This window comes from Alosa alosa, chromosome 21 (assembly GCF_017589495.1).
Source record: "Alosa alosa isolate M-15738 ecotype Scorff River chromosome 21, AALO_Geno_1.1, whole genome shotgun sequence".
In the NCBI taxonomy this organism is placed as follows: Eukaryota; Metazoa; Chordata; class Actinopteri; order Clupeiformes; family Clupeidae; genus Alosa; species Alosa alosa.
Window position 1 is genome coordinate 22,272,838 of NC_063209.1, and position 19,549 is coordinate 22,292,386.

At 46.0% G+C, this 19,549-nt stretch overlaps 1 protein-coding gene and 1 non-coding gene across 2 annotated transcripts; both read left to right on the forward strand.

Moving 5' to 3' along the window:
- The first annotated feature begins 512 nt into the window (after positions 1-512).
- zgc:66447 (SLAIN motif-containing protein-like) lies at positions 513-19,394 on the forward strand. The gene is made up of 9 exons (XM_048231949.1): positions 513-775; positions 1,567-2,207; positions 8,907-9,043; positions 11,591-11,719; positions 13,988-14,128; positions 14,865-15,212; positions 16,237-16,380; positions 17,220-17,541; positions 18,125-19,394. The coding sequence occupies exons 2-9, from the start codon at positions 1,579-1,581 to the stop codon at positions 18,177-18,179; spliced, it is 1,905 nt and encodes a 634-aa protein (XP_048087906.1). The 5' UTR covers positions 513-775; positions 1,567-1,578; the 3' UTR covers positions 18,180-19,394.
- Positions 7,874-7,945, forward strand: trnae-cuc. The gene has a single exon. It is a non-coding gene; the product is annotated as a tRNA-Glu (tRNA).
- Positions 19,395-19,549: the final 155 nt, after the last annotated feature.

The following is a 19,549-nucleotide window of genomic DNA, read 5'->3' on the forward strand; positions in this document are numbered from 1 at the left end:
ACGTAAGGGTGGGTGTATCCTGAAGTCCATGATCATCTCTCCACTCGAGTCCATTTCACATATTCGGCTCAGTGTTGAAAAAATAGAGTGATAGGCCTAAATGGATCAGCGAACAGCAAGCAAGGTGTTAAAAATGACAAACATAACGAGACTGCTGCAAAATGTCATGTTTATTGCAGGACCTTTTTTGCAGACCCTTTTAAAAAAAAAAAAAAAAAATATATATATATATATATATATATATATATATATATATATATATATATATAGTCCATCCCTGCTTTAGAACACATGAGAATCAGATGCGTCCAACCTGCTATCTAGAACAGAATTGTAGATTTTGCTGCCATCTGCTGTTGGCTGTCTGCTGGATTATGCACCGTTGGGCTAAAATAGATGTGCTCTGAGTTACCTACAGATGGCGCTAAATTTACAGGTCTAGCGTGCTCTCTGCAAATGGGCGGGTTTAAGCTTCTGATTGGTGTATTCCTTGTCGTTAAGGGATGATAGGCATCACACCTCTGTAGTAACAGTCAAGCTAGTTAGCTGAACGATAGTAGCCACTTAGCTAGCAAAGTTAACTAGCTAGCGTTTGCAGATAGATACCTTGCGATAAGGTAACAGGGGGATTTGCGCGATTTTTTTCTCCGATTTACACTGCTTGTTCGGCCACATTTTACGAAAATGCTACGGTGACCGAATCGATGAAAAACAAAGCAAAACCTCGTCAACGTTAATTCTAACATCCTCCGAAATTACAGATCACACACCGGTGGTAGGTTTTGTTTTGCTGTTAGCTTTGCTGCTAGCTAAATCGGCGGTTAGATAGCATGTCGAGTCTGTTTTCTATCTACCAAGCAAATAGTCAAGTAACTAGCCAACTAAATAAGAGAGCATCTGCATGGGTAGATTATCTGAGCTTCAGATTGTGGACATTATGTAAAAACGATTCGCTTGCAGCTGAAAGGTCCTGCAGTTGACTTCCCTTGGCTCAACAGTGACTTTTCTTTATTAACATTGGTCGGACAGTTTGCTAGGACGTTACATGATTGATTTGTCGGAATGTAGTGTAGGTCATTGATTGCCGTATTTGCCTGATTAATTTAACTTACTACATAAAATTACAAATGTTAGGCCATTTGATTGTATTTGTGTCACGTTTAGTTTCTTTAGTCATGCATGAGAAATTGCCACGCTGCAAAAATGACGTTTGTTTTTCAAACTTATAACGTTATATATAAACGGCAGCTGATTCGTTCATGTGAGGCTAACGTGTGCCTCATGGTTGATCAACATGGAAGTATGGTAACATACTGATTTGGTTGATCGCTAGCTCTCATGTAACAGTTATTCTTAACGTGTTTCTCTCACTTGCTGCTTGGGTTTGTAATTGGGCAACGTCTCCGTGATCCAAAGGATCTCGTGCAGGTCAAAGTTTGACGATATGTTGGAGTGCTGTTGATTAATCCCTCTCAACTTGGTTATTCAGATGTGGCTTTGACTTTGCATTATTTTCCGAATAACCTTAGAAAGCACGCTAACATTACCAGTCCGTCTGTTTCACAGGAGCTGGGGAGAATGGTGGTTCCGGACAGTGGAAATGTGGTCCAGACAGCCGACAATGGCGGTAGTACCAGCGGACACATGGCTAGCGCGCAGCCCGGCTTTGAAACCGAACAGGACCTTGCAGGGGTGGAGCTAGAAGAGGTCCGCAAGTTGCAGGAGCTAGTGCGGAGACTGGAAGTTCAGAACCAGACCCTGCGCAACAGGGGCACCAAACTTATCAACAGCAACCTTACTTCGACTGGTACTGACATAAATAACCAAAGGACACTTGGCGAGGGAGTTACAAACTCTTCCGTTACGACGGAGGACGGAGGTGAGGTTAGCGCCCGAGACTTTGAACTGTCCCCCCCGCCGGACAGTAGTAGCAACAGCATCGAGGACATGTCCCCGCTGCCCGAAGCCTCAAGGCTAGAGGACGAAGACGATGAAGAGAACCCGGAGTCCGCCGGCTTTCATCTCACTTGCGCTGGCGGCAACACAGAGGAGCAGCCCCTAGGACAGCCACAGTCAAGTCCCTCTCTGGAAAGCTGCGAGTCGGAGACGCTGGGTGGGAGCGATGCGGTCATGGACCACTCTGCCCTGGACGATGTGGATGTGCTTGATCTGGGGGACTGTGTCGAGGCAGAGGACGAGGACAGCTGGTAAGTCCCTATTGTTACTGATCCAGTCTGATTTGAGTTTAAAGATGGTCCGGATACTTTGCCGATGTTTGCCTTTGACACCTTACAAGGCTGCATCTGCAGATGCACTACAGATCCGTTAACTGGGCTCCATAAAAGCTATGTTATGTTTTTGGGAAGGAATGAATAGCCCCTCTGTGCAGTGGTGCCCACATTTAGCCAATGGGGTTATATTTGCACCCTTTGAATAAGACACATCAGAGCTCTGTGACTAGGGAGCTTGGCAAGCTGAGTAGGCCAACTGTCGATGCTATCACTAAAAGAGTCAAACCTATTAAAGCCCTCTTAGTTGGTCCACTCAGACTGGCTGAGTTGCTTCCCAGCAACTTTTGCCTTTAACGACAACAGTCCAACTGATGTCAATATTTACAACCCCATTGAAGGCTTTTCCCTTGCCATTGTAAATGATAAACTGGAAACTGTTAACATTAGTATCAGCTAAAGAGCTCCTGAAAAGTGCATGCCTAATTGTATATCTGTCGTTGAGGAGTGTGTTAGCGGGCCCGCTGTGGCATCGTGGGAATATAGTGTAGCTGGGCTGTTTTTGTGTGTGTGTTTGTGTCCCTCTATGGAGGCTCTGAGGGAGCACTGGATGTACAGATCACAGCACTGCAGCTCTGCACCATACAGCATCATATGATTCACTAAGCATCCTGGGAAGTAGAGCGAGCGAGTGAGAACAAGACATGCAGGAACTGAGCGAGCGAGAGAGAGCGAGCGAGAGAGAGAGAGCGAGAGAGAGCGAGAGCGAGAGAGATGGTAAGTCAGAGAGAGCAAAATAGAGAGATGAAGACTAGAGCAAAGGGAGGGTAAATGAAGGACAAGAGAAGATGGACAGAGCTGGGGGAGGAACAGAGGAGCGTGGGCCTCTGTTTGTACGGAGTGCCCACTGCCCAGTCAACGTGATTCACCCGAGGCATGCCACAGTCCTGCCGTGTGTGTGTGTGTGTGTGTGACGGTGTTACTTGAGAGCCGGGAGAGAGAGTGAGTGCCTCTTCCCCTACTGTGCATGTCTGCTTGAAAATGCCAGTGTACTTGCCAGTCTGGAAGTCAGAAGAACATCAGTTTCTTTTTCTTTCATCCAAGGAAACCCCAGCAAGACAGATTTGAAAAAGAAATTAATTAAGTTGTAAAATTACCGGCATTGCAATATTGCCATACTATTTCTTGAACAACTCACAAAATGTAGACATGCTACAGACCAGCTAATTAGCAAGAATGCTGCTAAATCCAGTGCAATCCATTTTTAATCCATATCTCTCCCATGCATATGTAATGAGATGACGTAGCATTAATGTTTCCCTTAAGCAATCCCCACACAGTTATCCCATAATTCCATTTTTGCACTGTCTGTAAACAGGTAGGCCATTGTTTGCCTGCTGGCCAATTAGCAGCTTACCCTGGGTTTGGAATGGCAGAGGCAGCACAGCACTGACTTATTCTCAGTTTCACATCATTAGCCTTCTCCCATATGCTATGCGTGGGGCAAACACAACCACAGCACGGGCTAATCCGGTCAGCCCCACTAAGCCGCTTTGACCAGACCCTGTAAACTGCTTTGGGTGGACTTAGGCCACATGTGATCCTGCTCTTTCTGATTGGTACTGGGTGTGGACAAGCTGTGTGTGTCTGTGTGAAGTGTGCGCGTTTGTGCGTGTGTGAAATGTGCGCGTTTGTGTGTGAAGTGTGCACTTTTGTGTTTGTGTGTGCATGTGAGAGGTGTATGGCAGGTCGATGGGTCAGGGGGTGGGCGTCACCTCAGGGGTCAATCATGGGCAGACAAATAAGGATTGAGCCAAGAAGCAGACTGAAAATGCCGAGTCCTGCGAGGGTATGAACTGGGATGAGGCCGTGTAGCTGCAGTAAAGCTCAGTGATTTACATGACTTCTCATGGCACTACACAATTTTGGAAGTGAGATTATCAATTTGAAGCATGCAGCTAGTGAAGAATCTACTCCTAAGAGTTAGCCTACATTTTCCATCCTATGTCCAAGTATGTAAAGTAGCCTGACTATTTTCCAAAGTCACACTATGTAATTCAAGTTGTGCTTCTATCTGATAAGCGAAAAGAAAGTGTGGCTTTAAAGTCCCTGAAAATCTCAACACATATCCAGTTTTGTTTTTCACATCACAGAAAAGGGTGTCATTAAACACTCAGTAAGATCTGAATGAGTAAAAACATTGACCATTATGTTAAATTAATTTTCAAAATCAACATTTGAGGGATGTATTTTTCTACATGTAGCATAATAATTTTCTGGATGCAGCCACGACAAGTTATGCTTCATGTCTGAGTTCAGCTTGTATTTGCAGGAGTTCTGTTCTGTTAAAGTGCCAATCTAACAAGACAATGAAGACATCTCAGAATGGCGTCTCCTTTTGCTTTCCCTCCCCCCACCAGGGGGCATTTCCCAGATTACCTGTGAGTTTCTTATCCAAATAACACGGTAACTTCTTTCCTGTGCATCAGCTCTGCATGTTCATGACCTCAATTTTAACATAGCTTTACAAAAACATTCATCATGGAGCCATATCATGAGATATGAGGTATTGGTGGAGCCAGAAAATAACAACAATGCTCACATGAACAGATTGCTTCAGTTATTTGATGTCCATAAAAGGCAAAGTGAATGGTGGTCCATGAAGTGGTAACTAGGTGGTCTCCTCTAGGTGATACCTGCAGACCCTTCAATAAGTGGTGCGCATTCCGAGTGTTCGGCTTACCTCCTTGAAACACACCTGTATTACACCTGTACTAAGAATGGATAATAGTATAAGTGAAGAGACATAATCAGGTTTGTTGTTATGCAAGTGAAGATGGACGACCGGCTCTGCCTAGAGAAGCCCGGCGTGGCCGTGGATTGCGGGATGCAGTGCTGTGAGCGACTGGGGTGTTGTGGGTAATCGGCTGCAGTTCAGCTGAAGGCTCACATCCCGGATCTGATCTCACTGTGCTTAGTGCTAACTGTCGCAGTGGAGATTCCTGTCCAGGGCATGCCAGGTCTCCGTCTGTGCTTTTGGACTGACCCTCCTTCTTTCATTCTCTCTCTCTCGCTCTCTCTCTCTCTCTCTATTCTCTCTTTCTTTTGCTCTCTCTATCCTCTCTTGCTCTCTCTTATTTATCATCTTCTTTTCCTATCTCTCTCTCTAGAGAAAGGGGAAAAAAACAGGAACGATGACCTCAATGCAGCGCTCTATATTATTGTGTTCATCCCAGCAGGAGCTGTGTGTGTGTGTATGTCCATGTGTGTGTGTGTGTGTGTGTGTGTGTGTGTGTGTGTATGTGTGTGTGTGTGTGTGTGTGTGTATGTGTGTATGTCCCTGTATGTGTGTATGTCCCTGTGTAAAGGGCTGGATGAGCTTCGTCTGACAGGGGCTTTTGTATGGATGACACTCCCCCCTCGCCGATCCCCGCCGCAGTGGCTTTGAATAGGCCTTTTGATGAACTTGGCAGCGGATGTGCTTACTGCTGCACAGCTAGGCTATGTATGTTTGGTTTGGGCTGAGAGACGTGACGGGTCTCTTTTTGTGTCCTCACCAAATTATTTAGGCCTACGTACAAAGTGTGTTAGATAACACTACATGATCTAACCTGTTATACTTCAAATAAGTTTTGGGAAAATAAAATATGTTGCCTTATTTTATAATTTATAATTTTAATTTTATTTTAAGTTTTGAAATAACTCAGGGACTTTTGTCCTGAAAATGCAGTTAATTTCAACTCCTTCAGTGTAACTAACAACCTAAGAAGACCATTATGAAATCATAAAAAAAATGTATAGTCATGTGTTAGTTTGCAAGATCATCAAAATGACCCCTGAAGACCTCTGTGATGCATGTAAGCATGTTCAGTTGATCTCTCTTAAAAATGTTCAATCATTAAGCCTGCACCTTTTTATGGTGTGGCAGCTTGAGTTTCAAAAGTGCACGTCACTCAGTGAAATGCCACAACGCACTTCTTTTTTTTTTAAATGTAAAAGATTAAGTTAATATACTTTTTCTAGTTGTAGCTTTTTCTAGAAAAATAAAAAAGGGTTGTACTGTACAAACAGGAAATGAATACACACCAATAAGTGAGGGCCGAGATGCTAGCTATTGGGTTAAGTTATTGAGGACGGGAGAAGTTAGAATTATAGCCTATGACTATAGTGCTTTTCACTTTGTTGTTTAGTTTAGGGATTTTGACAAGAATGATGCAGACATAACAGATCGCTCCGTGGACTACTCACATGAAGTGAAATCTGACTGAACGGAACATAACAATCATGATGAGTAACTTATGTTGACTTATGTTGAAGCATTTAGATCTGGTGACCTTTGAACTTGTGTGCTGTGTAGGCTGCTCATTTCCTTAAAGACCATGTCTTTCTGCATCTAAAGCAGTGTAGTGCCTAAGCTTAGACCTTGTCTGTGTTAGAGAGAGAGAGAGAGAGAGAGAGAGAGAGAGAAAGAAAGAAAGAAAGAAAGAAAGAGAGTGAGTGAAATCCTCACAGCTGACTCTAACACCACGTCGTAACTATGCGATGCGAGCGAGCCTTAGTGACAAAATAAGTTACATTGTTACATTGTTTTTTAATTGGAATGTCCTAAACTGAATCAGAGTGTTGTGCACCGAGATGTGGCGCGACGTTTTGGGCAGAACTTTTGTTCCTATTTCCTTTCTGTCGCTTAAGTTGTTCTGCTGTTTTGAATGTGAAACATGACAGACTTGGTGTGGATGGAGAGCATTCAATGCTACACGGCAGTCGCTCACTCGACTGCAGTTTGGATAAGTGTGTGTGTGTGTGTGTGTGTGTGTGTGTCCATCCGAACCTGTCTCTTCCAGTTAGAGAGGCAGAGTCCCCTACAGCAGTCTTTGTCAAATGCTATCTATTATGAGTGTGACCACCTATGCTGCCCATGCAGTAGAGACTAGACAACTTGGAGAAGATTTGGGGATTTTGGAAGACAGGATTTTCATAGTTTCAGACACAGCTATTAGACGTGCGCGCACGCATGCGTGTGCTGTGTGTGTGTGGGGGGGAGTACAAAGGTCTCAGGAATCTACAACTATGTCAATATTTGTTTCGAAACGTGTTTTTGTCATCCTATATGTTATGAGTTAGTACTCGTATCTTAATTGCAGGGTTCCTTGAAGACAATTTATTTGGTGTAGTCCTCCTGACTGATACTCAGAGCAGAACTGGTGCTGTGTGCTGGGCCTGTGTGGGGTTAGCGCTGCAGATCTGATGCTGTGTGCTGGGCCTGTGTGTGGTTAGCGCTGCAGAACTGGTGCTGTGTGCTGGGCCTGTGTGGGGTTAACGCTGCAGAACTGGTGCTGTGTGCTGGGCCTGTGTGGGGTTAGCGCAGCAGAACTGATGCTGTGTGCGGTTAGCGCTGCAGAACTGGTGCTGTGTGCTGGGCCTGTGTGGGGTTAGCGCTGCAGAACTGATGCTGTGTGCCGGGCCTGTGTGGGGTTAGCGCTGCATGGCTGCTGCTGGCTCAGCTCAGCTGTGCTGGGCTCTTTCACAGAGTGCCGCAGTCAGCTGTTCCCCTGTGTGTGTGTGTGTGTGTGTGTGTGCGCCGCGCGGCCTCTCAGCCCCCTGCTGAAGTTATTTAGTGTAAGATGAGGAGACCAGACACACGGTCCCTGGTGGTCTAGTGGTTAGGATTCGGCGCTCTCACCGCCGCGGCCCGGGTTCGATTCCCGGTCAGGGAAGAGGTTTTTTGTTTACTGATAGTGTTAGTTATGTTAACAATCTATTAGAACAAGCTAGGCTATTCATTTTGCTGTATAGGTCATCTGTGTAATTTCTGCATTAGATACCAAACCACCAACTCAATTCATCATTTCAGACTGATATTATGATGGGGTTATATTTTAGTAGCCTGGGTCTTGGCCACATAAAGGCAGACTGGTGAATCTGACTGGTGCTGATCACAAGTTAGGGTGTTTGCATAAGAAGGAGATTGTTTTGTATTGTTGCAGCCTTAGGTCTGTTAAGCCTCTCATGACTGCAGAGCCTTGGCTAGCCTGAGTGTTGAGAATGCAGTGAGTTCCTCCAGAGGTGTGTTTGTGTGTGTGGTTAATGTCACTCAGGCGAGAAAATTCATGGTTGCAGTGACATTAATGAGGCATGTACGCATATACGCGTACAAAGAAACACATACCTAACCGGTTATTAAAAAGCTTATACAGATTTTTCCAGACACACACACACACAGACGGAGAGAGAGTTGGTAAACTGGCTCGGTGGCCTGCTATCTCCATCTATTTTTGTTTACGGTTTTGTCCTCCATCTCTGTGCTGTTCTGTAATTTGGTGCAGTTAAGGGTTTACTGCCATGCAGAGCATGTAGTAGCGTTTATTATAAATGTGACTTTAAAACAACTGGCTAGAATAGCATGTCAGCAACAAGTGAATAGAGTACTCCTCAATTCAGGGTTGACAATGTTTCTTTCTTTCTTTTCTTTTCTTTTCTTTTCTTTTCTTTTTCTTTTTCTTTTCTTTTTTCTTTTCTTTTCTTTCTTTCTTTCTTTCTTTCTTTCTTTCTTTCTTTCTTTTCTTCTTTTCTTTCTTTCTTTTCTTTCTTTCTTTCTTTCTTTCTTTCTCTCTCTCTCTCTCTCTCTCTCTCTTTCTCTCTCTCTCCCCCTCTCTCTCTCTCACTCTCCCTGTCTAGGCTCTATGTGTCCCCTAAGAAGCAGGCGGCCGAGCAGGGCCCCCAGTCTCCTCTGAAGTGGTGTCGGCAGGTCCTGGACCATCCCAGCCCAGAGACCGAGGTGGCCTGCAAAACCCTCATCAACCGCTTGGACCAATGTAAGCCACACACGCTCAAAACACACACACACACGCCCAAACACACACACACAAATTGCGTACCAGCACATATCCTGTATGTTAACACACACTGACCAATGAATAAATATATATGTGTCTTTGCACACACACACACTCTCTGTCCCTCACTCTTTCACTCTCTCATAGTCTTTGTCTTTCAGTCTCTTACACTCTCGCTCACACTCTCCTTCTCTCTCTCCTTCTCTCCTTCTCTCTCTCCCCCTCTCCCTCTCCTAGCTCTCTTACACAAAGCATCTTTAAAGTCTATTTACAATCTCCAGCGCCTCAAAAGCAGCCCCAGTTCCTTTTGCTGTCTTTGTGTGTGTGTGTCGTGTGTGTGAGTGAGAGAGAGAGTGTGTGTGTGTGCTTGTGTGTGTGTGTGTGTGTGTGTGTGTGTGTGTGTGTGTGTGTGTGTGTGTGTGTGTGTGTGTGTGTGTGTGTGTGTGTGTGGTGCTCTCAGCCCTTCTGGTTATCCCCTGTGTGTGTCTGGGCTACTGGACCCACTGCTATATGAGACACAAGATGATCAATTAGATGAAACTTTCTATGAATGTGTGTAGATGCCTTCATTCCAAGGAGGGCGCAGGGGAAAGTTAAACCAATACCAGTGTGACTGTGTAACCTGTACTCGTTTCCAAGCGCTGCTCCTTTTGTCCTTATGTGGCGTGGCCAGCCTCAGGTCATGAAAGCGATCCTGGTCATTTAAACACGCTCTATGCAAATAAGAGTTCACGTGGCCTTTGCAGCAGGGCCAAGTATTATTTTCTCCTCCTCTCTTCCTGGATGGCGAAAACTCCTGGGAATGGCTGACGTAGTCTACGCTGTGGAAAGGCTTTGCTAGATATGATCAGCCTCGTTGGCACAGATAAAACACACTCTCATTGTGCTTTGTCAAATGAAGTAATTTGCATTAGGTTTGCTAAGGTGTGTGTGTGGTGAGTTGTGTACTGATACTACAGACAGAGTGTGTGTGTGTGTGTGTGTGTGCTTGGGTGTGCTTGGTTGTGTGTTATATGGGTGGGGTGATTTGTTATTTGGCCCTCCCATAAGGTTTTCTTGACTTTCATTGTATGCACAAGGCAGGTTCAGGGACCGACTGTGTGTCTGAATGAGAAGATGCGTTTTCAGTGGCGTAGCACTTTATAGCACCCCCCAGAGCTGTTGAGAGTATGTCTACCTTCCTGTGTGTGTGTGTGTGTGTGTGTGTGTGTGTCTGTGTGAGAGAGAGAGATGGAGAGAGTGAGTGTATTTGTTATCTGTCTGTCTTTCAGCCAGTGTTCGAAGTTGGTGTCTCTCTATTTCTGTCCTATCTCTGTCCTAAGTGTGTGTGTGTGTGTGTGTGTGTGTGTGGTTACCTGCCTGTCTCTCAGCCAGTCTATGAGATCCATTATTTACACCACGGTCAGCTGCTCTCTGCACCCTCTCCCAGCTGAGCAGCAGTGCGGCTGACTCACTCGGGCGCATCATTAGCCAAGGCCCAGTCTTGGGTTACCTGCCCAGCCTCAGGTAGCTCTGGTTCACTCATTTACACACACACACAAGTCTTTAGTCCTCAGCAGACGTGCTGTTTAACAGGCCTGTGGCCCAGTACCATATCATTATCTGATGAAGCAAGATTACTAGCTACATGTAGCTTACCTACTAGAGCAAACGTGAGCGAGATCAACTTTATGGGATTCATTTTGATAGCCAGACAATACAGATAAATTTAATTAAAATTATCCTGTACAGTGTTTTGTATATAGATCGACATGTGTTCTGCTTGAAGTGGCTTGGGCTGGAGGTGTTACAAACAGAAACATGCACATGGTTGTATCTGGTGTATCTGTGCAGACACACACACACACACACACACATACACACGGTCCCCTCTGTCTGAGTGCAGCCTACGCTCACCTGATCTTCCCTGTTTCCAGCTGGTTCGGGTTCCCTGTGCTAATGATAAACAGTGACTTGAGCTCTGCTCCCTGTCAGTTAGGCTCCGAGATGGAGCTGATGACCTTGGGGTCAAGGTCGAGGTCAGGATGATACTTGAGCGAGGACAAAAGCACTTTTTGGATTTGTTGAGGGTGTTCGATAAAGGGTGTGTGGAGGTATGTTAGTAGAGCACTGTGACCGTACTTAGCTTATGGTCATAGGTCTGATGCGTTGGAACATTGACCTCTTTTGACCTTTGTGTCAAGTGTCAGTCCAGCTCAGGATGAAGCCTTGTGAATGGAGGATGTCTCTGTATGATCGAGAGAGTGAGAGAGGGTGCCTTTACGCTGTGATATTACTGTGTGTGTGTGTGTGTGTGTGTGTGTGTGTGTGTGTGTGAAAGAGGTCAAGAAACCGCACCTGACTGTATTCAGTTCTTGATTCAAACGTGTGGGTTTTCTATGTCATGTCTTTCATTTGCTCCAAAGTGGAACATCGCTACACTGTACATCTGAAATAACCCCGCAGACACTTGCATACATGTACAGACTGTTAATGTTGTACGACTAACTGTGTGTGTGTGTGTGTGTGTGTGTGTGTGTGTTGCAGCGGCGTCTCGATGGAGGAACGTGTACTCCAGCCCCTCCCAGTGCTCGGTGGGCTCCACAGCAGAGGCCTCGCTCTCCCCTGGGTACCACAAATCCACTAACAAACCGCTACTAACCTGTGGCAGCTCAGGTATGGCATGACCTAACACTCTCTGTGGTCTTCTCTCTCTCTCTCACACACACACACACACACACACACACACACACACACACACACACTTATGTGTATGTAGACACACACACACACACACTTATGTGTATGTAGACACACACAAACACACACACTTATGTGCATGTAGACACACACACATACACACACACACACATACATGCATCCCTCTGCAAACTCTGTTGTGCACATGAGGGAACAAATGTTTTGTTTGCATGAGCACACATACTTTGACACCCAGATACACACACACACACACACCCACACACACACTGACACAGATTCCCATGCCCACACACACACACACACACACACACACACGTACACACACTTGACACAGATTCACATGCCCACACATGCACACACACTGACACAGATTTACATGCCCACTGTACAAGGTCAGCAACAGCCCCAAGGGTACAGCAATGTTGTTTTTCTTTCTTAGTCATTTCTCATCTGGGTTGGGTGTGTTATGTTATGCTGTGGATGTGACTAACCTTGGCGTTGTATTTAAACATGTGCGCTTGCCTTGCCTAGTCATTCCCACGCATCCTGTGTGTGTGTGTGTGTGTGTGTGTGTGTGTGTCTCCCTCTCTCCCTGGTGTCTGCACTGCAATTTATGGCTTCTGTGCGGACTTGATGACCTTTCAATGTATACACCTTTCTTTTGTGAAAGGCTGAGCTTTTCCTGTCTGACCTTTTGTTTATAGCAGTGAAACGGCATCCACTCAGGATTTCAGTACACACACACACACACACACACACACACACACACACACACACACACACACCTGAGTGTATGTGCAGGGAAAGGCGGGGGCACTGTGTGTCCTCTAATACACATGCACTCACACACATGCATGCGCACACACACACATACAATGTATGCCCTTATGTTCTCATTACTGAAAACCCAGTTGGTAATTTTGAAATTAATACACACACACACACACACACACACACGCACGCACCCAGGCACACACACACCTGGCTCTGAAGTCTCTGAGCTCTATCAATTCTGACACTCCTCCCCCCTTAACCCTGAATGCCAGACAGGAATGGAACTGAAAAGCATGGCCACTGAGCCATTACTAACAGTCAAACATGTGTGTGTGTGTGTGTGTGTGTGTGTGTGTGTGTGTGTGTGGCTGTGAGATGCCCAGCTGGGGTTGGTACATAGGAACGGAATAAACCCACTCTGGTTCTGTGTTGTGTGTGTGTGCGTGTGTGTGTGTGGCCCAGCTGGGGTTGGTTCAAAGGAACGGAATAATCCCACTCTGGTTCTGTGTTGGGTGTTGGAGCATGCGTCTGACTATATTTCTGTGTGTGTGTGTGTTCTGTGTTGGAGCCTGCGTCTAACTGTATTGCTGTGTGTGTGTGTTCTGTGTTAGGTGTTGGAGCATGCGTCGGACTATATTGCTTGTGTGTGTTCTGTGTTGGAGCCTGCGTCTAACTGTATTGCTATGTGTGTGTTGGAGCATGCGTCTAACTGTATGGCTGTGTGTGTGTTGGAGCATGCGTCTAACTGTATTGCTGTGTGTGTGTTGGAGCATGCGTCTAACTGTATTGCTGTATGGCTCTGTGTGTCTGTCTGGAAGAGAGAGCCACAGTAATGTGCATACATGCTTTAGTAGTCAAACCAGTTTGTCTGCACATAGTGTGTGTTTCTCTGTGTGTTTATGTGAGTATATGTACACACATGGTTTTAAACTTGCATTACTGTGTGTGTGTGTGTGTGTGTGTGTGTGTGTGTGTGTGTGTGTTTCTCTGTGTGTTTGTGTGAGTATGTACACACATGGGTTTTAAAGCCACATTACTGTGTGTGTTTCTCTGTGGTTTGTGTGAGTATGTACACACATGGGTTTTAAAGCCACATTACTGTGTGTGTTTCTCTGTGTGTTTGTGTGAGTATGTACACACATGGGTTTTAAAGCCACATTACTGTGTGTGTTTCTCTGTGTGTTTGTGTGAGTATGTACACACATGGGTTTTAAAGCCACATTACTGTTGGTGTGTGTGTTTGTGTGAGCATATGCACACACGGTTTTAAAGCCACATTACTGTGTGTGAGTGTGTGTTTCTCTGTGTGTTTGTGTGAGTATGTACACACACGGTTTTAAAGCCACAATACTGCTTGTGCTGCATGCCTATGGGCTTGTGTGTGTGTGTGTGTGTGCAAGCAAATTTTTCTTCTTTTTTTTTAAAATAAATAACTTTGTGTGTGTGTAGGTTACATGAGTATGCACTCGGCGTTGAGCTCCCAGTCGTCTATAGACAGCGAGCTGAGCACCTCCGATGACTCCATCTCCATGGGCTACAAGCTGCAGGACCTCACTGATGTCCAGATCATGGCCCGTCTGCAGGAGGAGAGTGAGTGCACCCCCGTGTGTGTGTGTGTGTGTGTGTGTGTGTGAGAGCACATGAGTTTTGGGGTATACAAAAAGAGAGGGAGCTGTGTTCCTCAACACACACAGGTGTGTATCTCTGTTTCTGCATTTGTGAACTATTGTAAGCACCGAAAGGGCTATAGCAGTATGTGTCTGTTAGTATGCAAATGTTTGTGTGTGCGCGCGATTATGAGACCCCTTCTCTGTAAAGCCTTGGGGTTTTCTTATGCAAACCTACTTCCGTATTCAAATTCTTGTCACATTCGGTGCATATTGTACATCAAAGAGAGGAAATCAGCTTTTTGCCCAGCTGGTACTATTTGGCTGCGCTTGGAGATCTTCAGAATGTAATCTGGCTTCCCTCAATGTTAGCAACTCTCCAAGGGCTGAGGATGTTTAAAGTACCTTTCTTATCATCGCTGTGGTGTTCCCACTGCCTGGAGAAATAGCTTAGTGCTGCAGGCGCCAGGCAGTGGAGAGGAGGCTAAATTTAAACACCTTTTCAAAGCAGGGATCAGCAACTCCTACTGAAGCAAAACTCCTAGATGACATTGCAGAGTATGTTATTTTGGTGAGATGTGAGAGGGAGATGGTCTGCACACTGTATATGGGCTCCAAGAAATACTTGCTGTAAGTGTTTTTTTGCAGATTTTTCCAGTTTTTATTTAATTACCCTGTAGTGACATTTGTGTGTGTGTGTGTGTGTGTGTGTCTCTTAGGCCTGCGTCAGGACTACGCGTCCAGCTCGGCCACCGCATCCCGCCGCAGTTCCTCGGCCTCGCTGCAGTCCCTGCGTCGTGGAGGAGGAGGAGGAGGAGGCGCTTACAGCGACCAGGAGCTGGACTCCTACAGCCTGGAGGATGAGGAGGACGCCATGGGCTACTGCCCCCCGAGCCTGGGTCAGCGGCGGCCCAGATGCTCGCCCTCGCCGCTGGGATCGCCCCGCTGCCAGTCGCCCAGCAGCCCTCACGACTACGGACGCGTGGGCGGTCAGCCGCGCACACACACCCCACGGCGCTCCCTCCAGGGGCCCAGCGCTGAGCTCCTCAAATACGCCCGCAGTGAAGGTAGGCGTGTGTGCAGTGCATTGTGGGTAATGTAGTATGGACTAGTGGGTCTGTACGTTAGCCCTGCATTGTAGCATGTATGGCAGTATGCCACTGTGCTTAGACACCAGTACTGTAATTCCACATTGGCACTGGACTTTCATACATGGCAATGTCAGCCGTTGCCATGAGCACTATGCATGGCTTTAAGAGGACTGTTCTACACACGGCTACTGCAGCAGCTGGACCCTGCATGTGATCTTTGCATAATGCATAATGTAAGAGGAGTTGAGGACACTTCTATGTCCTTTGAGGATATTTATAGACCCTTTCAACAATAAAAAAAAAAACAATGCTTGAACGTTCTATTTGGGCCCCAATCTACTTCCTCTGCATTAAGATAACATATGGAATGTTAAAAAGGAAGTCTTGTGGGGCCAACTATGATGCTGATAATGGAACTCTCTTGAAAGGGTTTATACTGAGAAACCTGCTAGATCAGTTCAATATGCAGGAGAATAGTCAGTTTTAGAATTGATGTGGCCCTCCATACCGTTTGTTTACAGTTGTGCTTTTCCTCATCAGAAGGCTTGAAGTTGGGTGTGAGGAGAATCACGTTCCTTTCATTTACAAGTTTAGTCAGTATTTACTTTGATGAAATATTAGCGGCTAGTATGTTGAATGTAATAGGTTAGTTGTCTACTGAAACGGGTACAAGAGGTTTTGGTATAAGTAAAGTTAGTGGTGAATGAATGTGGTCTGACTTTGAGGGTGTATGTGTTTGTGTGTGTGTTTGTGCGTGTGTGTGTTTGTGCGTTTGTGCGTGTGTGTGTGTTTCTGCGTGTGTGCGTGCGTGTGTGTGTTTGTGTGCGCGCGTGCGTGTGTGTGCACGTGTGTGTGTGTGTTTGTGCGTTTGTTTGTTTGTGCGTTTGTTTGTGTGTGTGTTTGTGTACGTGCGGGTGTGTGCGTGCGTTTGTTTGTGCGTGCGTGTGTGTTTGTGTGTGTGTGTGCGTGCGTGTGCGTGCGTGTGCGTGTGTTATTCCAGAGGAGTTGAGACACAGCATGCCTAACCTGGTGCCGCGTACCAGCCTGCGCTCTTTAGAGGCGGTCAGAAACAGCCGCAGCATGGAGGCTAACCTGCAGAGCTCCGGCAACCGCATGTCGCGCCTGCCCCTGTCCCCCACCTCAGGTCGGTACCATTCCTACCCAAACTCTCCCCAACACGTCACCGCTGTGCCTTCCCCCATTTCCACCTTAGACCCACACCTCCCACAGGCCAGCCCAGCCACTGTCGGCTTACTATCCCCTACTGGGCTGCCACATGCTCCCAAGTTTATAGTTTACCATGTGGCATCAGTCCCTTAGCTTCATGAGGCAGCGGTGCAGATCAGGGAACTACCCACAAAAGCAGTTTTGCTCATTATTGTTATGTGATGCCCTGCCCTGGTGGATGCAGCCCAGCCACTGTCGGCTTACTATCCCCTACTGGGCTGCCACATGCTCCCAAGTTTATAGTTTACCATGTGGCATCAGTCCCTTAGCTTCATGAGGCAGCGGTGCAGATCAGGGAACTACCCACAAAAGCAGTTTTGCTCATTATTGTTATGTGATGCCCTGCCCCCTGGTGGATGTTTGTAGAAATAACACCACAACTTATTTTCCTAGCGTTGCGGGGGAAAAAAATGCATCAGCATTGTTACAATGAAAGGTATCATAGAAAGGGGTGTCAATGCATTTGAATAGTAATCAAGTAAGCTATAAATACAACACTTAACATGTATTATGCAAACTGGCCTACGCAGCTCCTTGTTTCTGTTGCCCCTATCCACTTGACCTCCTCCATCTCTACACACCTCCCTACGCTTTTCATGCCAAACAGTGCAGTGTGTTACAGAGGAAATGATTATTATTTAGTTTGGTTCAAACTGTAATGTTCATTGTAACATGTAAGATGTTCACTGCTCATGTGTCTCCTTACCCTCCCTTCTCCATCTTAAACCCCCACCACCCACACACCTCCCTGCGCAGGCGTGCCCTCCTCCACGCGACTCCGGAGCACCGGCCACTCCCCGCTCTCCCTGCGTGCTCCAGTGAAGGCCCTGGGCCCCATGGGCTCTGCTGGGCAGGCGAGGCAGCCCGCACGCGGGGCCCCTGGGGCTGCGGCCGGCCCTTCCGCCGGGGCACGCAGGGTCCAGTCCCCGGGGCCTGCTAACGGAGGAGGAGGAGGAGGAGGAGGAGGAGGAGCGTACCCAGCTGGCCGGACCAGCCTGGGGGCGAAGCAGATGCCCGGGAGGGGGATGGCGGGAGCCGCGCCGCCCGCTAGAGGTCGTCTGTCACAAACGCCCAGGAGGTAAGGAGGCACAACTCTGAGGGAGAGAGGTGGAAGCTGGATAATATATTTCTTGTTGATGTCGCCTCCTTTACATGTGTGTAGTGAAAATACAGACCATGTAATGTTAATGTAATTCAGCGATTACAGATGGAATAACCACTGGTGACAAGAAACACAGCGACAAAGTTATCATTTCAACTTTTGAGGCGACGGACCGTGAGCAGGGCTTTACTAGTCACCATGCAGTCATTATCCAGCTTGTGCATTTATCTACTGTGCTATTATAACTAAATGTCTATGATGTTCTAACTAGAATCCTCCAAGATTTCTTGACTTGACTGTCACTTTTAAATGTATTGTATTTAAATGTGTATAAATAAATACTTTTACACTTTTAAATGTAATGTATTTAAATGTGTATATATATAACTTGATGTGACATTTTGTGTCGGGTTTAATTTTCTGTGTTTTCATGCTGCCTAAACTACTGGCCGAACTATGCGCACGTCGGCCTCAGACAGAGCAGTTCTGCTGACGCTGGTCAGTGCTGTGGCATCTTTCCCAGGCCCATGTTGCTGATGTGGGTCTCCTGTCGTTGCAGGTCTTTTGGGATGACTAAAATCGCAGATGAGTCGTGGAAAGACGGCTGCTACTGAAGCCTTCATCTCTCTCTCTCTCACACACACACACACACACACACACACACACACACACACACACACACACACACAGTGACTGGCGTCTGCCTCATTCTGCTCCCCCAGAGCAACCTGCACCAGCCTACTGCTTCCCTGCCCCTTCCCCTCCCCCCCCCCCTTCCCCCTATACACACACACACACACACACACACACACACACTGCACTGGCAACATGACACTTCAGGAAATGGACACGCACGTGGCATGTCTGTTTGCACTCTCACAATCGCCACACTACGAGGACAAAATGAAGGAAAACGAGAGACCGAAAGAGATGCAGTGCGGCTCAGAGACCTCACTGGAATCAGTTTAAAGACTAACAGAAGTCGTAAACATTTTTGTTTTCTCTTCCCACTTTATTTTTTCTGGAATCAGCCTAGTCTATTTTTGATGAGACACGAAGAAGAGACCTGCTGGAAAAAAAGAAGAGCTGTGATGTACTGTATTTTGTCCTGGACGTTAGAGCCTAGAGAGAAACGTGTGTTTGTTTACTATTTGAACTTGGTAGTTCTCCCAGCATTCTTCCCTTGGTGTGGAATGACACTGTTAGACTACCATACCCTGAGTAACTTTCAACTGGATGTTGCATGTGTATTTTTATTCCATGGATGAGACTATTTATGTACAGTATGATACATTCTTTGGAGGCAAGCTCCAGACTATGTGAGATGGGTTGTGTTTTGTTGAAGTAGTTATTGATTCCTTGCATTCTGCCAAGAGTGATGATGATGATGATAATAATAATAATAATAACTGACTTTTATGTGTTTTCTTGGGCACATCAACGCAATATTTGTAGGGAATTTAACAGCCCTTTTAAAAATATCTTGGATGGGGGGAAAAAAGGTTTTATGTTGTCGGTGTCATCATTGTGCCAAGGTGAATTATTGCAGCAAATATTGTTCCCTGATTTTTTTTTTTAATTATTTGTTTTCAATCAGACATCTTGTATGTTAAATGTTGTGTGTACCGCTGTCCTGCGTTCTTTCTCCCGGTGAGTAAGTCTTAAGTTCGGACACTTGGTTATGGATACCTCACTTCATCCATTGACAAAACTGTATGCAAAAAGCCAGGTGCTTATGACAGAACTGGGTATGCAACCTTTTACATAGTGCCTCAGAAGATCTGTAGCTGTAACTGAAAAAAAATAAAATAAATCTACCCAGAAAAAGACTACCTTCCTAATGTTGTTATTATTATTATTATTATTAATTGTGGACAGCCTTTTGAACTCTATACTTGCACCTGTTTATATTCGACAAGGTCCATAGACCTGCCCTGTATGCAAATACATTATAACGATATTGTTAATGTAGGAACTAAGTATT

Excerpts from the sequence above, each read along its gene's own strand:
- zgc:66447 (XM_048231949.1), top strand. The coding sequence starts at position 1,579 with ATGGTGGTTCCGGACAGTGGAAATGTGGTCCAGACAGCCGACAATGGC. Across the intron at positions 2,208-8,906 it reads GCAGAGGACGAGGACAGCTG|GCTCTATGTGTCCCCTAAGA; the intron begins GTAAGTCCCTAT and ends CTCCCTGTCTAG. Across the intron at positions 9,044-11,590 it reads CATCAACCGCTTGGACCAAT|CGGCGTCTCGATGGAGGAAC; the intron begins GTAAGCCACACA and ends TGTGTGTTGCAG.